This window comes from Balaenoptera ricei, chromosome 7 (genome assembly GCF_028023285.1).
Source record: "Balaenoptera ricei isolate mBalRic1 chromosome 7, mBalRic1.hap2, whole genome shotgun sequence".
Lineage (NCBI taxonomy): Eukaryota > Metazoa > Chordata > Mammalia > Artiodactyla > Balaenopteridae > Balaenoptera > Balaenoptera ricei.
In genome coordinates this window covers 9,422,016-9,441,457 of record NC_082645.1, presented here as the reverse complement: position 1 = coordinate 9,441,457, position 19,442 = coordinate 9,422,016, and the positions used below count along the sequence as shown (strand labels likewise).

The following is a 19,442-nucleotide window of genomic DNA, read 5'->3' as shown; positions in this document are numbered from 1 at the left end:
CAGGAGGCCGGGCTGTCCGCCGCTCTGCCTGAGGCGCTGCCCGGAAGGCATAGCAAGGTTGGGCAGGGCTCTTCCGACAGGCATCACCGTAAACAGCCCAGGAAGGGGTCCTCGGACCACGTGGGCCTGAGGACTGGGGCTTGGGTTTAGAGGTGTGGGGCAGCCAGCTATTAGCTCGTGAAGTACCCCCCGGTGTCCTGTTGGGTGTTTGGTGCTAGGAGCCCTGCACGATGCCAAAATCTGAGGATCCTCAAGTCCCTTATACGAAATGGCGTAGCATTTGAGTATAGCCTACGCACATCCTCCTGTAATACTTTACTTACTTGTAATTAGGTATTAGTTGTTATACCTAATAAAATGCATTAAGTAAATAGTTGTAAATACACTGCGAATAATATGTACATAGTTGCTGGTGCACGCAAATTCAAGTTTTGCTTTTCGGAACTTTGGATTTTTTTTGAATATTTCTAACTGGGGTTGGTCGAATTTGCGGTGCGGAACCGCAGATACGGAGGGCTGACTACTGTACATGGTGTTTGATCCAACAGCAGTTGGCGGGAAGATGCTTCGATACTGAAGGGTACGCATAAAAAGAATGTAGATTGCAATCTTCGTAAAAAGGGGAACAGTACATTCGTCTCCGCAAAAAAATACTCGGGAAAAATAAAAGTGTATGCGGGACTGTAAATAAGGGGATGGATTGAAAGTGAAATTTTTCTCTGTGTACTTTTTTTAAATTTTAACTTCTCTGTAGGATTGTGTTGCCTTTTTTTAGATTATATGAATTTTTAAGCGTGCCGGGTGGGAAGTTTCTCTCCTTCTCAACTACTACCTTCCCTCATTCCCCTTCCTTGAGGCAAGCGCTGTAATGATTTCTTGTTTAGCCTTGCAGTTATTCCATACATCTACCCTACAAATACAAATGTGTATGTGTGTGTAGGATACACTCCATATGAATTTGAATGATTACTTATATCAACTAAATGATAGCTTATTGTTTGCTTTGCGCCAGACGTTATTCTAAAACTTTACATGAAATGTCATATTTTATCTCCATTATACTTCTGCGAATTTGACACTATTTTTATCTTATAAATGATGTAACTATGTTAACAGATTAATTGACTTGCCTAAAGTCATATGCAGCTATTACAAGATGAAGCTGTAATCTAAATGAGTTGTCTTCATCACCATGCTATTATCATCTTATATACATATTGAAATTTCTTTTGGGAATTTGCTATGCTTTTTACACATCTTACTATAAAGTTTTCATCTTTCTCATTCAATTCTAGTAATCCTTATCACTTAAAAATTAACATTTTCTCATTTTTTTTACCATTTTTAAAAATAATTTTTGAAATGCAGACATTGTTAATGTGAATTTTTTTTTTTTTTTTTTTTTTTTTGGTGGAATGGACATGTCCTGTCTATTAACCCAGTCAGTCCCTTATGGGCTATTTCGGTTCTTTCTATTATAAATGGCATTGTGATGAAAGTCTTTGTAAGCTCTTATCAGTATGTAAGATCATTTCCTTTTGATATACAGATGGGCAACAGGCACATGAAAAGATATCATCAGGGAAATGCAAATCAAAACCACAGTAAGATATCACCTCACACCTGTCAGAATGGCTATATGAAAAAGACAAAAGGGACTTCCCTGGTGGCGCAGTGGTTAAGAATCCACCTGCCAATGCAGGGGACACAGGTTCCAGCCCTGGTCCGGGAAGATCCCACATACCGCGGAGCAACTGAGCCCATGCGCCACAACTACTGAGCCTGCGCTCTAGAGCCCACGAGCCACAACTACTGAGCCCACGTGCCTAGACCCCTTGCTCCGCAACAAGAGAAGCCACCACAATGAGAAGCCTGCACACCGCAACGAAGAGTAGCCCCCACTCGCCGCAACTAGAGAAAGCCCACACGCAGCAATGAAGACCCAATGCAGCCAAAAATAAATAAATAAAAATAAAATTTTTTTTAAAAGTTAGAAATTTAAAAATGATAATAAGATCATTCTTTTGATAAGTCCTGTTTTTAAAGTTCTTGACATATTTTGCCAAATCCCTCTGCAAAGAGCTTGATTTCATTTTCGTTCCCCTGCCCACCAGGGCCTGAAGGAGCCAGCTTGGCTGCCCTCTCCCCAGTGTGAGTATTAACACTGTAGACATTCTGGGCTAATTTAAGGGTGAAATTATACCTTATTTAATAGTACTGCAGACAAGGTAATGGGTGGTGCACGTCTGCAAGGTTCCTTGAAGGGCAAGAGGGGAGAAACAGAAGTCTGGTTGGGAGCTGTGGCCTGCAGTGTGAGAACAGGAGAAGGGGTTAGGGAGTCAGTGCAGAGAGAGAAAAAAAAGATGGGCCTTGGACTGTGTAACCAGGAGATTTTAATTTATAGAGCTGACATAATGACAACTAGAGAGGCCAGTGCCATTGACAGAAGAATTTATTCCTTGCGTCTCCTGAGAGGACAGGGTGCACCGTGCCAGGCAGGGCCACACAGGGAAGCACCAGGTTTGGTCAGGAAGCAGAAGCAGGAGAGAGGGAAAGCCAAGCCAGAGCCTGTGTCCCTGTGTCCATGGGAAAGGCAAGGCAGGGCAGGGCAGGGTGATTAGCTCAAGACTGGCCAATTTGAATACTTCTGGTGGACTTCAGGCTATAGGAGTGGTCTCAAGTTGCCTGGTACCTCGCCTTGGCATGATTTAGGGGAGGGGACATATTGGCTTGGTGTGTGAGAGTCGGGTAAGGAGATGCTCCAGGCCAAGCCCTTTGCTGTCTCTAACAATTGGCTAGCACTGGGAGGGACAGTCTCTCTGCAGCCAGCGAGATTTTTTTTTCTTTATTTAAGTGTAGTTGATTTACAATGTTGCGTTAGTTTTTGGTGTATAGCAAAGTGATTCAGTTACATATATAAATATATATATTCTTTTCCATTATGGTTTATTGCAGGATATTGAATACAGTTCCCTGTGCTCTACAGTAGGACCTTGTTGTTTATCCATTCTAGATATAATAGTTTGCACCTGCTAACCCCAAACTGCCAGCAAGCTTTTTAAGGTGTCAAAACATCAGAAAATACAGAAAATACAAAATGATTAACACAGGCTGGGAAGAGGGCACCAGGATTCAGACTGCAGGACCCAGGACACCATGACCCACAGCCCCACTGAAGGCAGGAAAGGAGCCTGGGATGAAGGAGGGCATTGGTGAGTCAGTCCATGGGTTTTCAGAGGGAACCTGGACCCTCTAGGCAGGCCCCACTCTCCACTCTCCCCACCCCCATCCCCCCGGCAGTCCACCCAGCTTTGCCAGGGTCACTGCCACACTCGGGGTCTGGATTTGGGGCTGTGCATGACGTTAAACCCAGCACAGGGCAAGATGTGGCCCAGGTGACAGTCATCTACAGGACAGAGGAAAAAAATGTCCCTCCCAGCCTCAGGTCATGTGGCCCTAAATGGTCTGCAGACTGAATTTTTAGTTTGTCAGGTGACATGCATTGAGGCTCCACTGTTGAGCCTGGTGACACAGATGAGAACTGCTCCCTCCTTCTTCCCCTAAAATTGCCCCTTTCAGTTCCATGCCCAGAAGCCCTGTGCCTGAGCAAGGGGCAGCAGGGCAGGGCCAAGCAGGCTGACTCTGGTAGCTGGGCCCACGTCCCAGGGGTGGCATGCTGGATGGCCCTGCAGGGACCAGGCAGAGTGATGGAAAGTGGGGAGAGCAGGGGAGGAGGAAGGTGGGCGGGGCTGGGCAGGCACCCTGGCCCCTGCCGGTGCGCACTGGGTCCCCTCTCAGGACCACCCGGCAGAGCCCTCTCCTCCCAAGGCCCAGCTGCCCGGACACTCAGCACACCCCTCCTCGCCCTGCAGCTGGTCCCGCTCTGCCGCCAGCCCCACCTCAAATCCCAGCCAGCAGCCCTCGCCATGCTGGGCCCCCAGCCCATAGGCGGTGATGGTGGCACCATGGGAAAGACATGCCACTATTCTGTCCCAGCAGGTATGGGAGGGCAGTGGGGGAAAAGGAAGGGAGAGACCTGCAGTGAGCACACTCAACCGTCCAATCGGGGGTCTGCGGAAGTGCCTGGAGGCACTTGGGTTGTTAAGTGCCCGGGCGGGGAGGGCTGGGGGGGGCCCTGGCAACGCGTGCTGGGGACAGGATGCAAAGGCAGTGTGTACGGTCCAGTTCAGTGAGAACCATCCCACCCAAGCAGCCTCCCCGCCTACATACAAAATCAGAAAGAAGGAAGAAAGGAATGGAGGGAGGGAGGGAGGGTGGAAGGACAAACACAGGCGACACTAGCCTGTCACCTGGGGCATGCAGAAGGCCAGCTGCCAGTCTGATCGTTAGTAGTGTTGCTGCTGCCACTAAAGAGTGCAGACTCCCCCACCCCTACCCCAGGAGACTTAACAATCATCTCACCCCAAGTCTTCTTCACGGCTGAGAAGACTGAGGCCCCACCTGAGAGGAGGAGGATCTCCCCAGGCGCACGGCCGGGGGGTTTCTGGACTCTCTGACCAGGATGCCACATCAGCTCCCGTGACCACCCGCCCAGGTCCCAGAGTGACACTTGGGACCTGGGCAGCCGAGGAACAGCAGAATAAGATGGTCCCCAGCAGGGCCAAAGCGTATGTCACTGGAAGGTGCTGTGAATGACCCGGACTCAGAAGTGGGGAAATGAAACAGGTCCTGTCTGAGCTGCGGTGCGATCCAGGGGCTGAGACGCTCTCCCCAGTTAAGGGCTGACTTCCGTGGTCTGGTGAGGGCCACGGAGAGGGTGGCCTGGTAGCCTTCTGTGAACTTCCAGGAGCTCCTGCAGCACCTGCCCCAACAGGCCAAGACAGGCCCAGGACCAATCAAAGTATTTTCCTCAGAAAACCATTTCAGGCTGCACCAAATGTGGTAACTGTATTCATTTCCTAGGGCTGCCATTACAAATGACCACAAACTGAATGGCTTAAAACAGAAACGTCTTCTCACAGTTCTGGAGGCTAGAAATCCAAGTTGCAGATGTTGGCAGGGCCATGCTCTTGAAGGCTCTAGGGAAGAATCCTCCTTTACCTCTTCCCAGATTCCTGTGGTTGCCAGCAATCCTTGGCGTTCCTTAGCTTCCAACAGCATCACTCCAACCTCTGCCTCTGTCCTCACGCGGCATTCTCCCTGTGTGTGTGTGTGTGTGTGTCCCCAAACATCCTTCTTACTATAAGGACATTAATCATTGGATTAGGGCCCAACTTTCTCCAGCACGACCTCATCTGAACTTGATTACATCTGCAAAGACCCTGCTCGCATCACAGGTACTGGGGTAAAGACTTGAACATATCTTTTGGGGGGACGCATTTCAACCCGGTTCAGAGATCAGTTCCCCATATCTCTACTCCTGACACTCATAGTGTAATCCTCGGAGCATCAGCTTCACCTGGGAGCTGGTGAGACACAGAACCTAGGGCCCTGCCCCCGACCTAGGAATCAGAATCGGCAGTCCATATGCTCTTTCAATTTTGAGAAGCCTTGGGTCACCACCTGATTCTTTGGGGGCCAGGAATTCCTGGAGGGGACTGAGAAGATTCGAGAGGGGAATCTCCCAGAAAAGAATTGTCAGTTTGCCTTCTTCCCGTCTCTGCTCCTCCCCTCCGCTCCCCATAGGAACTAAGAGATAAGTCAGGGATTCAAGCCTGGGAAAGAGAGGCTTGTTCACACACACACCCAAGGGAGGGGCCTTCAGGGAACCATAGAACTTGGTCTGTATCCTCTTGGTCAGTCCCCCTCTGGGGGACACAGAGGCCAGTATCTGACTCGTACATCAAATATCTAACTTTGAGAACAGCCAAGATGCCTGCCCTGCAACAATGCAAAGAGGAAAAAGCATCTCCTACAACAGAGACAAGAGAAGATGAGGTCCTTACTAAAGGATGAGATCAGCGTACAAAGGCCCTTCCAAGGCGAGCGCCTGGCCACAGAGCTGACATCAGCGGACGGGGGGAACCACGGGCAGGCAGGCTGCCGAAATACTGAGCAGCCGGCCGAGGGAACACCTCCAAAGGGCGGCAACCCTGGACATGCCCTGCGGCAGCTGCCAAACAAGGAGCCCCTTCCGCCCTCTGGCCGCGCTGCGCAGCGCCGCGCCCCAGGCCCCGCCCCCGCGCCGCGCCCCAAGCCCCACCCAGGCCCCCGCCGTCACTTCCGCTTTGGGGAAGCAGAAGGCTCGGCACTTCCGGGAGCGCCGCGTGGGTCTCTTCCGCCTGCGAGCTGGCGTCATGGCGGTCTTCACTGGCCCGGCCAAGCCGCTCCTGTCCCTAAACCCGCAGGAGGATACCAAGTTTAAGAAGGAGGTGGCGCAGGTTCGCCGGCGCGCAAACAAGGTGAGCGGCCGGCGCGGCCCGGGCCGCGAGGGGAGGCGGCGGACGGGGTCTGGGGGTCCTGCCCGGCGCGCCTCGGTCTCTCCACGCCTGTGCTTCGTCCGGGGTCACCCCGGGCGGGCCCCGACCTCACGAGGTAGGAGGCTGAGGTTTCCCCGGGAGGCCCGAGAAAAGACGCGGTTGGGCCGTGGGCCTTAGGATCCTTCGGGGGTTAAGGAGTGGGTATGGGGGAGGGGCGCACGAGGAGAGAAGAGGAGAGCCAGCTGCTGGGTCGGCCCTCGTCCCGCGCGCGGATCAGCCTCACCCCGGAGCCGTCCTGCCTCCGCTTTGCCCCCGAACTGGGGAGGTTCGTTTGCCCGGTTAGTGGTTTTGGAATTCTTAAAAGACAGTATTTGCCCAGCTCCATTTGCTGCCTAGGGGCCCTGGCATCAAGTTCTGTTTGCCCAGGGGTTTAGCATAAAACGCACCTGTGGAAAACTTAAAAGTCCATATTATGGAAGGCAGGGGTACGGTGGCTGAGATACTGAAAGGTTACTGGGCATCGTTAAGGTTAACTGACGTCTTTTTTTTATATACAGCAGGTTCTAATTAGTTATTTTATACTTATTAGTGTATTTATGTCAATCTCCATCTCCCAGTTCATCCCACCTCCACTCCCGCCACTTTCCCCTTAACTGACGTCTTAAAAGTGTTCCTTTACGTGGGACACTTAACGATGGTCTGCAAACAGAATTGAAGGGTACGTTTACGTGGAGTTCTTAGGCCAGAAGATTTTTAAATAACGTGTTCAAAGATTTACGTTATCTGTTGATTCAGCGTGTAGTTACTGAGCACTTACTTCGGGCTGGGAGTGGGAGGCTGAGAAGACCGCCTACTGCTTGACGGTTGTCCTCTTGGGGAGATAGACATTACACAGCCAATTTTTTTTTTTAACCTTTATTTTTATTGAGGTATAGTTGATTTACAATGTTGTGTTAATTGCTGCTGTACAGCGAAGTGATTTAGTTATACGTATATGTGTATGTGTGTATACACATATATATTCTTTTCCATATATTTTCCACTATGGTTTATCACAGGATATTGAATGCAGTTCCCTGTGCTATACAGGAGGACCTTGTTGTTTATCTGTTCTCTATATAATAGTTTGCATCTGCTAACCCCACCCTCCCAATCCATCCCTCCCCCACCCTTGGCAACCATTAGTCCGTTCTCCATGTCTAAACAGCTAATTCTTTAGTGTGTTATGGTAAGTGGAAATACAGAGTGGGTTCTTTACCTCTTAGACTGAGAGCAAGGAGTTTCACAAGTTTTGTTGCATTATGACTTCTTATTACAAAGAAAATATTTGCCTGGTCTTTGTGTCTTCAGCAACAGGAGAAACAAAAACTTACTCCTGGAGTGATCTATGTGGGCCATTTACCTCCGTCGCTTTATGAAACCCAGATCCGAGCATATTTCTCCCAGTTTGGCACTGTTACAAGATTCAGACTGTCCAGGAGTACCAAGGTAGGATTTTTGTATTGAATTAGATTGTTTTATTTTCCGAAAGTGTGTCATCCTTGACAGTTTATGGAGCATGTTCTCATGTTATCACTTATCACATTTCATTCTAGAAAGGGGTTGGATAAGGTCTAGAACCTGAAGCAGCCATGAGAGCAAAATCAGTGTTCCTGTAAATGTTTGCTTTGCTTTTTAAGAAAAAAAGGTAATTGCTTCAAGTCTTGAAACTAAATCGACAATCCCGATAAATGAGTCCTGTTTGTCTTGTGACTGCTAAGCCAGGGTTACGTGAACTTCAGTTTGAGGAACAGGTTCATACGTCTTCTTGGACCAGCCTCTGATATGTAGCATCCCTGTGACGACAGAGGTTTGTACGGTGGGTAGTTGGGTAAGGACACTGGAGCCAGAGTGCCTAGGTATGAGGCCTGTCTCTACATGTTATTGGTTGTGTGACTAGGGACAAATTCTATAACTTCTCCATGCGTCTGTCTTCTGATTTTCATATTTGTAAGATATGACCTCCTAGGAGTATCTAATCGAAGATAAATATGGTAATGAGTGTAAGATTCTTAGAACATTTGATACACGAAGTACTATATAAACGTTATTGTTGTATCATACCTACGTCCTAATAAAGAAAGGTTTATGTGGTTTGTTTCATTAATAGAGGAGTGGCCCACTTTATTTTTTTCCCACACATACACTTTATTGGTTGTAACCATAGAGTTCTTGTTGCTGGAATCTCTTTTTTTCTCAATACGGTTTTTCCACATTTTCCCACTTGAGTTACAGCAAATCAGAGTTAGCTATTTGTTGTCACTGCTCTGTTCCTTTGCTTGAATATACTACAGTTTATTTATCCACCCTCCTGTTGAAACCTAGGTTTTTTCCGGTCTTGTAGGTGAAGCTGTTAGGAACATTCTTGGTGCAGGTGTAGGCAACTTTCTGTAGAACAGTATTTTTCAGACCTTCAATCCACAATAAGAAATCCACAAGGCAACACACATGTACGTGTACATAAACATAACTGAAATACAAGTCCCAGGAGATGATACTTAACCGTTCTATTCAGTTTTGTGACAATACTTTTCTGACCTACTAAATTCATTTTGTTGCCCTCTAAAAGGTCAGACTCTGAGTTTGAAAAATAGAGCTTTACAGCCTATCCTCAGGATGACTGAGTGCAGAATGAGTTTCTCCATGTTGAGTATAGTTGTTCCCTAGCTTTGTATTCTGAAAATGTTTGCGTCTACAGGGAAGTGGAAAGAATGGTGTAATGAACATCCCTCCCCTGCATTCACCCGTTATTAATATCCTGACACATTAGCTTCATCTCTTCCCGTATCTATAAAAACGTACACACCTCTTTGTTTTGTTGAACCTTTTGAAGCAAGTGGCAGTTGTAATGCTTTAATACTAAATGCATAATCATAAATTTAAGAATGAGGACATTCTGTTGCGTAATCCCAGTGTGAAAATCTCATTTACCGTCCATCGTCACGTACCCCCGTGGTCCCTGCCCACCCTGGGATCCAGTTAGGGTTCGTGCGTTGCACGTGCTTGTTTAGCTCTTCATCCTATCTTGAACGGTCTCTTTACTCCTGTTTTGCTTGTTTGGTTTTTCTTGACATTGGCTTTTTTGGAGAGTTCAGGCCAGTTGTCTTGGAAAGCCTGCTCCTTGCTGAGATGCACTGAAATGCATCATTTCCAGCTTTGTTGCATAGTAGTAAAGCTACCGCCTCCCCACCCACCCCCGTTTTGACTATTTGCTTGGTATTGCCAGCATTCTGGGGTTGCTAGGTCGAGGTGTTGGCTTTTAAGTTTTTGGTTTTTTGGACACCTGACATGTATTTTCACATCAGGTTTCAAAAAGATTTATTAGTTCACGGTGTGGTCCATTGAGCTAGATTTCACAGTGTTTTACACTCCACCATCCTTCCCCTCCTGAGTTGGGATTGTAAAAGGACTGTCAGATGTTTAAAGTTTTACCAGAATCGTCCTGTTGCAGATAACGGAACTGAGACTCCGGGGTGTGGCCGCATCCGAGCTGTTGGTCGCTGGCGCAGCGGGTGCTAGGAGTGAGTCTCCTGGCCTCCAGCTCTGTTGAGCCGCACACCCTTTAAATGGTTTCTCATTTCCAGGATCACGTGACCAGTTTTGAGCCATATCTGAGAATATGTTGTTTAATGCAAGATTGTAAAGTATCTCTAGTCGTTGTCGCTAAGAACTGGATCTGTAGAGGGGAAAAGTTCTTTTTCTACTGCCCTCCTAAGGTCCCTGGCTGGCACCCTGTAAACTGGACTGCAGAAAGGGATTAACAAGACCAAAACAAACCCCTAAAATGTATGCTTACACATGGGACTGCTCGGAGAGGAATAACTCAAAGGGTTGGTTAGAACTTGGGCCTATACAGCATCTTGGCAAAGGAGCAAAACATTTTTGGAGGAGCGACAAGACGAAGGAAAAGTGCTTTGAGTTTATAGAGCTGAACATTGTGGGAAGGCAAATACACGGGAGACTAATGATGGATAAGGTCTACTTCGTAAAGTTTGTTGTGTAGAGTCCTCTAACTTCTGTCTTTCTGGTAGAGGGAGGAAGACACCTTTGTAAATTCATATCCTCTTTTTAGGTAAATAAGGGGAGGACAGAGAGTTTTTCTTGTATCTATTTCTCAATTCCTTCATCTCAAAATAATCCTATGCCAAAGGAGCAGATGTTGGGCAGGCACACCCTGCCACCCTGCAGTAACGTGTTTTGAGTACTTGGCAGACATCTTGTGGAGCGCTTACGGATTGTTTCATACGTTCCTAGCAACTCTGTGAGAGTGGTTATAGAAGGAAAAACTGAGGCTTGAACATTCCTTACTCGATTAAGTGTCAGAGCCAGGGTCCAAACCTGGGCATTCGGACTCTAGAACTCTTGTTACCGAGCTTGGTGAGAAAAATCCACTGTATGTTGCAGTGTGGAGGCCAAGAACTCCGGATGTCCGTGTCAGAGGATGTCCTTTGCCCCCAGCCGTGGAGAAGCCCAGTCACTAGTAAACATGAAAGCGAATCACTATTTTATTGATTAACTTTAGAGACACTGAGGAGTTCATTTCTTTTCAGTTTTTCCATATAAAATGGGAATTATATCACCTACATTCTTTGTGAAGCATTATACCATCTCCTGGGTAGTATTAAATACATGGATAACGTGACCACCCGTGAGATCAATAACAAGTAAAGGGCCGGGGGGCCTCCCACATTTCCTTTATGGTGGGCTGTTGCTATTGGATGAATTCCAACTATAGTAATGTATTCATCATACGTAATCAAAGTCCCAGGAATGCTTCAAAATCAGTGGCAAGTTCAGACTATTCTGAGCTTTTCTTTCCCCATAACAGTCCCCGGACTATGTGATTTGAAGTTGGAATCAAAGGTGTCTTAATGTTATTCAGTGAGGGGGCTAATGTACATTATTTAAACTAATGACGTTTTAGGAGTTTAACGGCACATCAGAATTTAATTGTTCTGCTTTCTGTGGTGGGTTTTCCATTGCAGACTGGAAATAGCAAAGGCTATGGTTTTGTGGAGTTTGAATCTGAAGATGTTGCCAAAATAGCTGCTGAAACGATGAACAACTACCTTTTTGGCGAAAGACTCTTGAAGTGTGAGTACCCGTCTTACCTGTGGGGCTGCGGGGACGCCTCCCGCTGACGGGAGGGACGGACGGGTTGCTGAGCTGCTTGGATCCCCCCCCTCACCCCTGGGGTGATTCTCTTAAGCAGTGGTGCAAGGGTTTAAGTGCATTTTCCAGACAGGGTCTAATGGGAACTTCTAAATCTTCCAGAGTGAGAGCTGCTTTAGGCTGAGATGGGGTTGGTTAGGTTCCTTGCGTAAATAGGAGGAGCTTCCTAGCGGGATGTGGAAGGGCTCCCTGAGAAGGAGTCTCTGAAGTGGAAACCTGAGAACTATGTAACAGTGAGCCAGGTGGAGGGGTGGGAGTGAGGATTTGCTGAGGGGGCGGCAGATGCAGAACCAGACTGCCTGACCGTATTGGCCCGCGAGGAGAGTCACAAGAGGTGCGGGAGGAGAACGGGAGGAAGGGAGGTCAGGTTACTGGGGGCCTTGTAAAGCGGGAGTCCAGAGTATACCCCGAGGACAGGGGGACCCGCTGCTGGGTTCTAGACAGGACGACCTCCAGCATGAGGAGGCACGTTTCAGTCGGTCTGCGTGGCAGTGGCTGCAGCACCTCCACGAGAGAAGCCCTCGGGAGTGGCGGGATGGCAGCGGATTAGAAGTTCACCCTGCAGGGGTAGGGCCGCCAGCGACTAGCCTCCCAGAGCAGCGCCCTCCGGAGGCGGGGCCGAGCTTCCGGCCGCCCTGTGCTCGGGCTGGAGGGCGCCCCTCCCAGTGCCCGAGTAGCGCCCCTCTACCTCGGCTCCTGTTGCTAAGAGAGTCCCAGTAACTCCTGAGGTCCTGCGTTCATTCACACATTAAAAACGCAGCTCTTGCCGGGACGAAATGGGCTGAGTGGGTAACCACGCGTATCAGATCAGTGCTGTGCTGTATCTGACTTTTGAAAGATGGCACAAAGGGCTCTGAACTCGGATACGAGTGAGATTAGCCACGTCATCACCGGTTGTTTGTTTCTTTTTTAATTTTTTGGCTGCACCGCTCAGCATGTGGATCTTAGTTCCCCGACCAGGGATCGAACCTGCGCCCCGTGCAGTGGAAGCGTGGAGTCTTAACCGCTGGACTGCCAGGGAATTCCCAACCCCCCCGCTTTTTTTTTTCTTTTAATGGAAGCAGTTTATCTTGGAGGTGATCCCGGGAAAATACCTGTAAGGAGTGGCGACATGGGGCAGGGGGAGGAAGTCGATAATAAGTCAGTAAAAAGGGTATGTTAGCAAGCAGGTTCCCACTTAGGCAGCTGGGCTCCGTCCTGCTGGTAACACTGGGAGGCAGAATTATCCCACCTGACGAGCAAGGGAACTGGAATATTTGTGTACCAACTCCCCATCCATCACTGGTGGAGGGGGGGATTCCAGGGGTTTTGGCTTGCCTTGCATGTGGGCCCAGTATGTGTCCGTGAGCAGAGAGATGCAGATAAGCAGTGAGCTGCCTTAGTCCTGGGCGGGTGCCCAGAGGATCAGCGTTTCTGCTGCCGTGGGTCACACAGCCTAAAAGTAGGGATCCTTTTAGCTTCAGGAACCCTGAGACTTGATACCATCCACACTCTCCTCTGTGCTAGTCTTTGTTCACTCACGAACCTCCAGGCCTGGAATTGCTCTTGGCACGCACACAGTGAGTGTTTGATAAATAGTTGTGGGCTGTATGACTTTCCCTTGGGAACCTGCTTTATTCTTTCAGGCTTCTCCACTAAATGGACGTGTCATTTTGATTGTGCTGTGAGGAATGACACAGGAAATTCTACAGTTAATGTGAAAATCCTTTCCCTCCCACGTGGTTGAAAACCTTTTTTATTATTATTATAGGTCATTTTATACCACCTGAAAAAGTACATGAAAAACTTTTTAGAGAGTGGCATATGCCATTTAAAAGGCCATCATATCCAGCAGTGAAACGGTATAATCAGAATCGGACACTTCTTCAAAAGCTACGGATGGAAGAGCGATTTAAAAAGAAGGAGAAATCACTCAGGAAGAGATTGGCTAAGAAGGGAATTGATTATAACTTCCCTTCACTGGTAGGTATTGCTTTGTATAAAGTATCTAACCCAGTACTTTGATCCCATGCTAGGTTTTGACTAAATTTTTGAAACCCTGTATTAAAGGTTTGTCTCTGTAAGTTTGTCATAGCAATCGTATTATCTCCATTATACAGAAAAGGAAACTCCTGAAAGGGATTAGCTGATTTGCAATATTTACCTGATTTAGTAATTTTAGATTATTGAAGTTAAACCCTATTTGACCCAACACCATAATGCTTGTAGATTACTAGTAAAGGTGTCATTGCCAGAATTAAATGTTTGGTTTATTATATGTTATCAGTAAATATCAAGACTGTAAATTGACCATCCTTTTTATGCCATTCTAGTTAAAATTTTGTTTCATGGTCTTCTAAGTTGGAAATACTCCCAAAGTGTATGTCAGAATTAACCAGTAAGCATGAATTCTTTGGATTAAATGAGTGGGAGTTGAAATACAGAAAGGCTCCTTACATGCATGGGTTAACAGATTTTCATGCAGTTCTTACTTCATTGCTTGCTGAACAAGGAGACCTTGCTGAATCTTTCCTCCCTCTTTCATAGTAAGGAGAGCTCTACATCTATAATTAAAAAACAAGAATGCAGGTCATTAGGGTGTGGATAGCATAGGTGAAGATCTTATTTTTTTTCTTGACTATATCCTGAGATTGTTTTGGGTCTTCCATAGACCCTGTCGGCTTATTTCCAAAAAGTTAATTAGTTGGTAAGAGATGGTATCTATTACCAAGTTTATTAGGTCTTTTAACCTTATCCAGAAACTAGAAGACCAAGTTGCTATCCTTGGGCCCAGTTCCTGGTTGGTTTTTTTTCCTTACTGTTGTTGTTGCTTTTTTTTTCCTTTTTTTCTTTTCTTTTTCGTTGAAGTATAGTTGATTTACAATATTATATTAGTTTCAGGTGTAAAACAGCGATTTAATATTTTTATAGGTTATACTCCATTTAAAGTATGAAACATTAGCTGTATCTTCCTGTGCTGTAATATATCCTTGTGGCTTTTTTATTTTATTTTATTTTATTAATAGATTTATGTATTTTTATTTTTGGCTGCATTGGGTCTTTGTGACTGCACACAGGCTTTGTCTAGTTGCGGTGAGCGGGGGCTGCTCTTTGTTGCAGTGCGCGGGCTTTTCATTGCGGTGGCTTCTCTTGTTGCGGAGCACGGGCTCCAGGCGCGCAGGCTTCAGTAGTTGTGGCTCACAGACTCAGTAGTTGTGGCTCATGGGCTCTAGAGTGCAGGCTCAGTAGTTGTGGCGCACGGGCTTAGTTGCTCTGCGGCATGTGGGATCTTCCCAGACCAGGGCTCGAACCCGTGTCCCCTGCATTGGCAGGTGGATTCTTAACCACTGTGCCACCAGGGAAGTCCCATTTTATACATAGTAGTTTGTATCTCTTAATCCCCTACCCCTATCTTGCCCCTCCCACCTTCCCTCTCCCCACCGGTAACCACTAGTTTGTTCTCTATATCTGTCTGTTTCTGTTTTGTTATATCTATTTATTTGTTTTATTTTTTAGATTCTGCATATAACTGAAAACATACAGTATTTGTCTTTCTCTGTTTTATTTCACTTAGCACAATGTCCTCCATTCCATCAAATGGCAAAATTTCGTTCTTTTTTATGGCCGAGTAGTATTCCATTGTATATATGTACCACATTTTCTTTATCCATTCATCTGTCGATGGACACTTAGGTTGCTTCCATATTTTGGCTGTAATAAATAGTGCTGCAGTGAACATTGGGGTGCATGTATCTTTTCGAATTAGTATTTTCATTTTCTTTGAATGTATGCCCAAGAGTAGGGTTTTTGGATCATACAGTAATTCTATTTTTAGTTTTTTAAGGAACCTCCATACTGTTCTACATAGTGGCTGCACCAATTTACATTCCCACCGACAGTGTACAAGGATTCCCCTTTCTCCACATCCTCTCCAGCATTTGTTATTTGTGGTCTTCTTCTTTTTTTTTTTTTTTCTGTTCACGCTGTGCGGCATATGGGATCTGAGTTCCCCGACCAGGGATTGAACCCATGACCCCTGCACTGGGAGCGCAGAGTCTTAACCACTGGACAGCCAGGGAAGTCCCTATTTGTGGTCTTTTTTATGATGGCCATTCTGACCGGTGTGAGGTGATACCTCACTGTGCCTGGTGGTTAATTCTTTGCCCAAATCCCAAACACAGCCTGTAAAGATACATGTTAAAACAACATTATGTCACAGTTTGGGCCCTGGTACTCTTGTGATCCATTCAGGAGCTGGAGAACTGCTTTTCCCGTGCCCCGTCTGTTACCTTGTGGGAAGCGGGCTGCTGCGTTCACAGTCCTGGACTTAAGCAGGACAGACCTCCTCCAGGGCCTGCCTTTTCACGTTCGTCCTGGCTCCCCGCTTCCTGACGCAGGATTCTCTGGCCAGCTCCGGGTTCTGGGCCTTCACTTCAGCCTCTGCAACTTCTGCCTGCTCCTCAGGCCCCTTTTGTAGTTTTTCCCTTTACTTAAGATCATTCACTGTATTTGCGAATTTTGCTTTTTAAATTGAAATGCTCCGGGGACTTCCATGATGGTCCAGTGGGAAAGAATCTGCTTTCAATGCAGAGGACTCCGGTTTGATCCCTGGTCGAGGAACTAAGATCCCACATGCTGCGGGGCAACTAATCCTGCACGCCTCAATTAGAGAGCCCGTGTTCCGCAAGCTACAGAGCCCATGCGCTCTGGACCTGCACGCCACAACTAGAGAGAGAAAACCTGCACACCACGACTATAGAGAGAAGACTGCACGCCGCAGTGAAAGATCCCGCATGCCGCGATGAAGATCCTGCGTGCCGAAGCTAAGACCCAATGCAACCAAAAATAAATTAAATAAATAAATAGATAGATAGATAAAATATTTTCTAAAATAAAAAAAAATCTTCTCTGATCCCCATATAAATTGGTACCCCCCCATATAAACAAACAAAGAAATAAATAAATTGAAATGCTCTGTCATATAGAGAGAATTTTATTCATAATATGTATAAGGATCTAGTGGTAAGTTTTAAAATGTACATACGTGACACTGCTAGTTTACAACTTCTTTATGTTTACTTATGTTAAGGTCTTACATAAAAATGAGGAAAATGCTTCAAACACTGGTCCTCGAAATTCCAGAAAGCACCAGGTAAAACTTTCATTTATCATATTACCTACCAGATATTAGAGAAAGATAAATGGGGAAATACATTCAAGACTACTATAGTTGATAAATATGCAGATTGATTAAGTCTCTTAAATTTATTTAAGGCTTTACGTAAGAAGAAGAAAAAAGAGGCTTTGGTCACTCCTAACACTCCTGAGAAGACTGTGGATAGCCAGGTAAGATCGTCTTCAGAATTTTGGGAATCAGATACTACAATTTAAAAGAGGAAAAGCAGTTGCTGCTACTGTCGCTTTGCTAAAATTTCATTTAATCTTGGGACTTTTTGGTAAATCCTTACTGATGATGTAGCGGGCATAGTAGAGTCTTCCATCTAATACTCTGTCGTGGAACATATCATATCCATTAATTGTGAATTTTCATAGTAAGTGTGATAAGCACCTAAGCTCTTGATTATGTGCAGCTATATCACCAAAAGATGGAAACAGGCCTAAAATAATATGCGTGACTTTTAATGAGAGAGGGGAGGTGATGGGGGCGTCATTCCTAACATCTTCCCACATTCGTGTATTATAATCTTTAACTTGTTGAACCCAGGGCCCCACGCCGGTTTGTACACCAACATTTTTGGAGAAGCGAAAATCTGAAGTGGCTAAAATGAATGATGATGATAAAGATAATGAGATAGTTTTCAAACAGCCCATATCTGGTGTAAAAGAAGAAACAAAAGACACTCAGACGCCTACAAGCTCAAGGAAAAAAAGACGAAAAAAAAGCAACCAGTAATTCTGAATGTATCGTGTGTGGTGGTTGATCTGAAAAAGGTGATTTTATTATGGAGGCTGATTCTTTGTATTTAACTAGATACGGTGGAATGCATTTAGTAACAAGATGGTTGGAGAAAAAAACTGTCAATTCAAGTCAGCAGGGAGAGCAGTCAGTGATTTTGGCTTCCTGCCCTCACAGAAATGCAGGGGTGAGCACCAGCTCACAGCAGCCCGGCTCACGCTGCCTGTGTCCTGTCTCTACGGCTCTCTTCAGCTTTCATAGCTGCCTTTGGTTGCTCTGCCTGGGTAGCTTAAGTACTAGGCTCTAGCCTTTGTTGTTACCATCAAATAAAGAAAATAAAATCTTTATTAAGTGACCATGTAAGTGGTTCTCTGTTAGACTCATCAGATGGCTGAAACTGGACATTAAATTGTATGAAGAGTGAGAAGGCAGTGTCACTATTAATAGGGATTCATTTATGTATATGTGATCATGTTTACCAATGTTAAGTTAGTTTGGGGTGGGCTAGCATGGATTAATTAATAACTACATCCTGTATCAGTATCATCAATCTGGAATTAAACTTCAAGATTAAAGCAGTGACCACCAGGTAAACTTTTTCTGTATTTTTTTGTATGCAAGGAGGACTTGGGTGTCTTGAAGTAAAATGGTTGGTTTTCGCCTTTTCAACTATCTTTAAGTTTCTGATGCTCTTGAGAAATATGCTTTTGTATCAGCTAATTCAGGTTCATTAAAAACATTCATTGCCACCAAACATTTTTTTCATCTAATACTTGTTAAATACTTACTCTTATAAGATACTGGGCTGGGTGAATTGGTTTTAAGTATATACAAAGAGCGTGTTTTACCTCTGGAATAGTCCCTGACACAAAGAGTATGCTCGCCATGTGTTCATTGAACTGCGTGAGTATCAGAACTGCCTCCCTCTTTGAACAGTGTCTGAACTTGTCGATCTGGAAGTCCATCCGGTCTCCCCTTCTGGGAAAGCAGCAGGTAAGCTCATCAGTGCAGCCTGTCAGGTTTTGAATAGTTCCCGGTTCCCGACCTACAACCCAGCCACCCCAGTGTGGCATGGTACCATCTATCATCACTTGACGTATGCTATGCCCTGGAGCTGGGAGAGAGCGATTCCATCTTGAGCATATATCGCGGCAATGGATATTTCTTACAAGAAACAGAGTTGAAGTTAATGTTTTCCTGGGGACTAGGTTAGGATCTTCAGAAGAAGTAGCGTGGTTTTGATTTTCAGATTTTGTGGGGAGAAAATCATGAATCAAGCGGAAACCCCATGGGCCAATAAAATATGAAACTTTGCAGTATGTGGGGTAAATAAGGTGAAGAGGATACAATTCAAAACTGTACATTCAGAATGACCACAAGTATATAAAATGGCATTCTTCTTTAAATAGAAAGTTAAACATCAAAATTCTAATTTGGAAACAAGCGTCTGTTGCTGTTATATATAATCATTACAAAAAGCTGTAGAGGAAAAAGGCATTATTCCACAGACAAGATTCAGTTGGAGCCAGACATTTCACATGCTGCGTCGTATTTGCACTGAGACGGGGCAGCAAGTGAATAAATGCTTGACATGGTGTGAAAGGAGGTTTTCTCCTTTTGCTAGCATTATTTGGAATACAGTGTGGCCACATCCAAGGCAACTGATTGCCGTGACTGGAAATTGTCACCCTGGCTGACCGTATGCTAATATGAACCCCAGTCTCAGTGTGATACAGCAAAGGCTGCGGCTCAAAGACTGACACAAGGTAGGCGAGATAGGGCAGCTGTCCCCATGCAGTGGCTGTGATGCCGATGGCTGCTCTCCTTAGCCCACAAGTGTGATACGTGTAGATACATAATTTTGCACTTTCTGTAGGCGGAAATAATCATGTGGCTCAAACCTAACTATGCCGTAGGTCATCCTGTGCACCACAAGGCGATTGACTACTGGGTCG

At 45.9% G+C, this 19,442-nt stretch overlaps 1 protein-coding gene across 1 annotated transcript; it reads left to right on the top strand.

Moving 5' to 3' along the window:
• The first annotated feature begins 6,197 nt into the window (after positions 1-6,197).
• NIFK (nucleolar protein interacting with the FHA domain of MKI67) lies at positions 6,198-18,081 on the top strand. The gene is made up of 7 exons (XM_059927674.1): positions 6,198-6,362; positions 7,731-7,868; positions 11,405-11,513; positions 13,342-13,553; positions 16,660-16,722; positions 16,845-16,916; positions 17,296-18,081. Exons 1-7 carry the CDS (start codon positions 6,258-6,260, stop codon positions 17,482-17,484), a joined length of 888 nt encoding a protein of 295 aa, XP_059783657.1. The 5' UTR covers positions 6,198-6,257; the 3' UTR covers positions 17,485-18,081.
• The last annotated feature ends 1,361 nt before the right edge of the window (positions 18,082-19,442 follow it).

Excerpts from the sequence above, each read along its gene's own strand:
- NIFK (XM_059927674.1), top strand. The coding sequence starts at position 6,258 with ATGGCGGTCTTCACTGGCCCGGCCAAGCCGCTCCTGTCCCTAAACCCG. Across the intron at positions 11,514-13,341 it reads TGGCGAAAGACTCTTGAAGT|GTCATTTTATACCACCTGAA; the intron begins GTGAGTACCCGT and ends TTATTATTATAG. Across the intron at positions 13,554-16,659 it reads ATTATAACTTCCCTTCACTG|GTCTTACATAAAAATGAGGA; the intron begins GTAGGTATTGCT and ends ACTTATGTTAAG.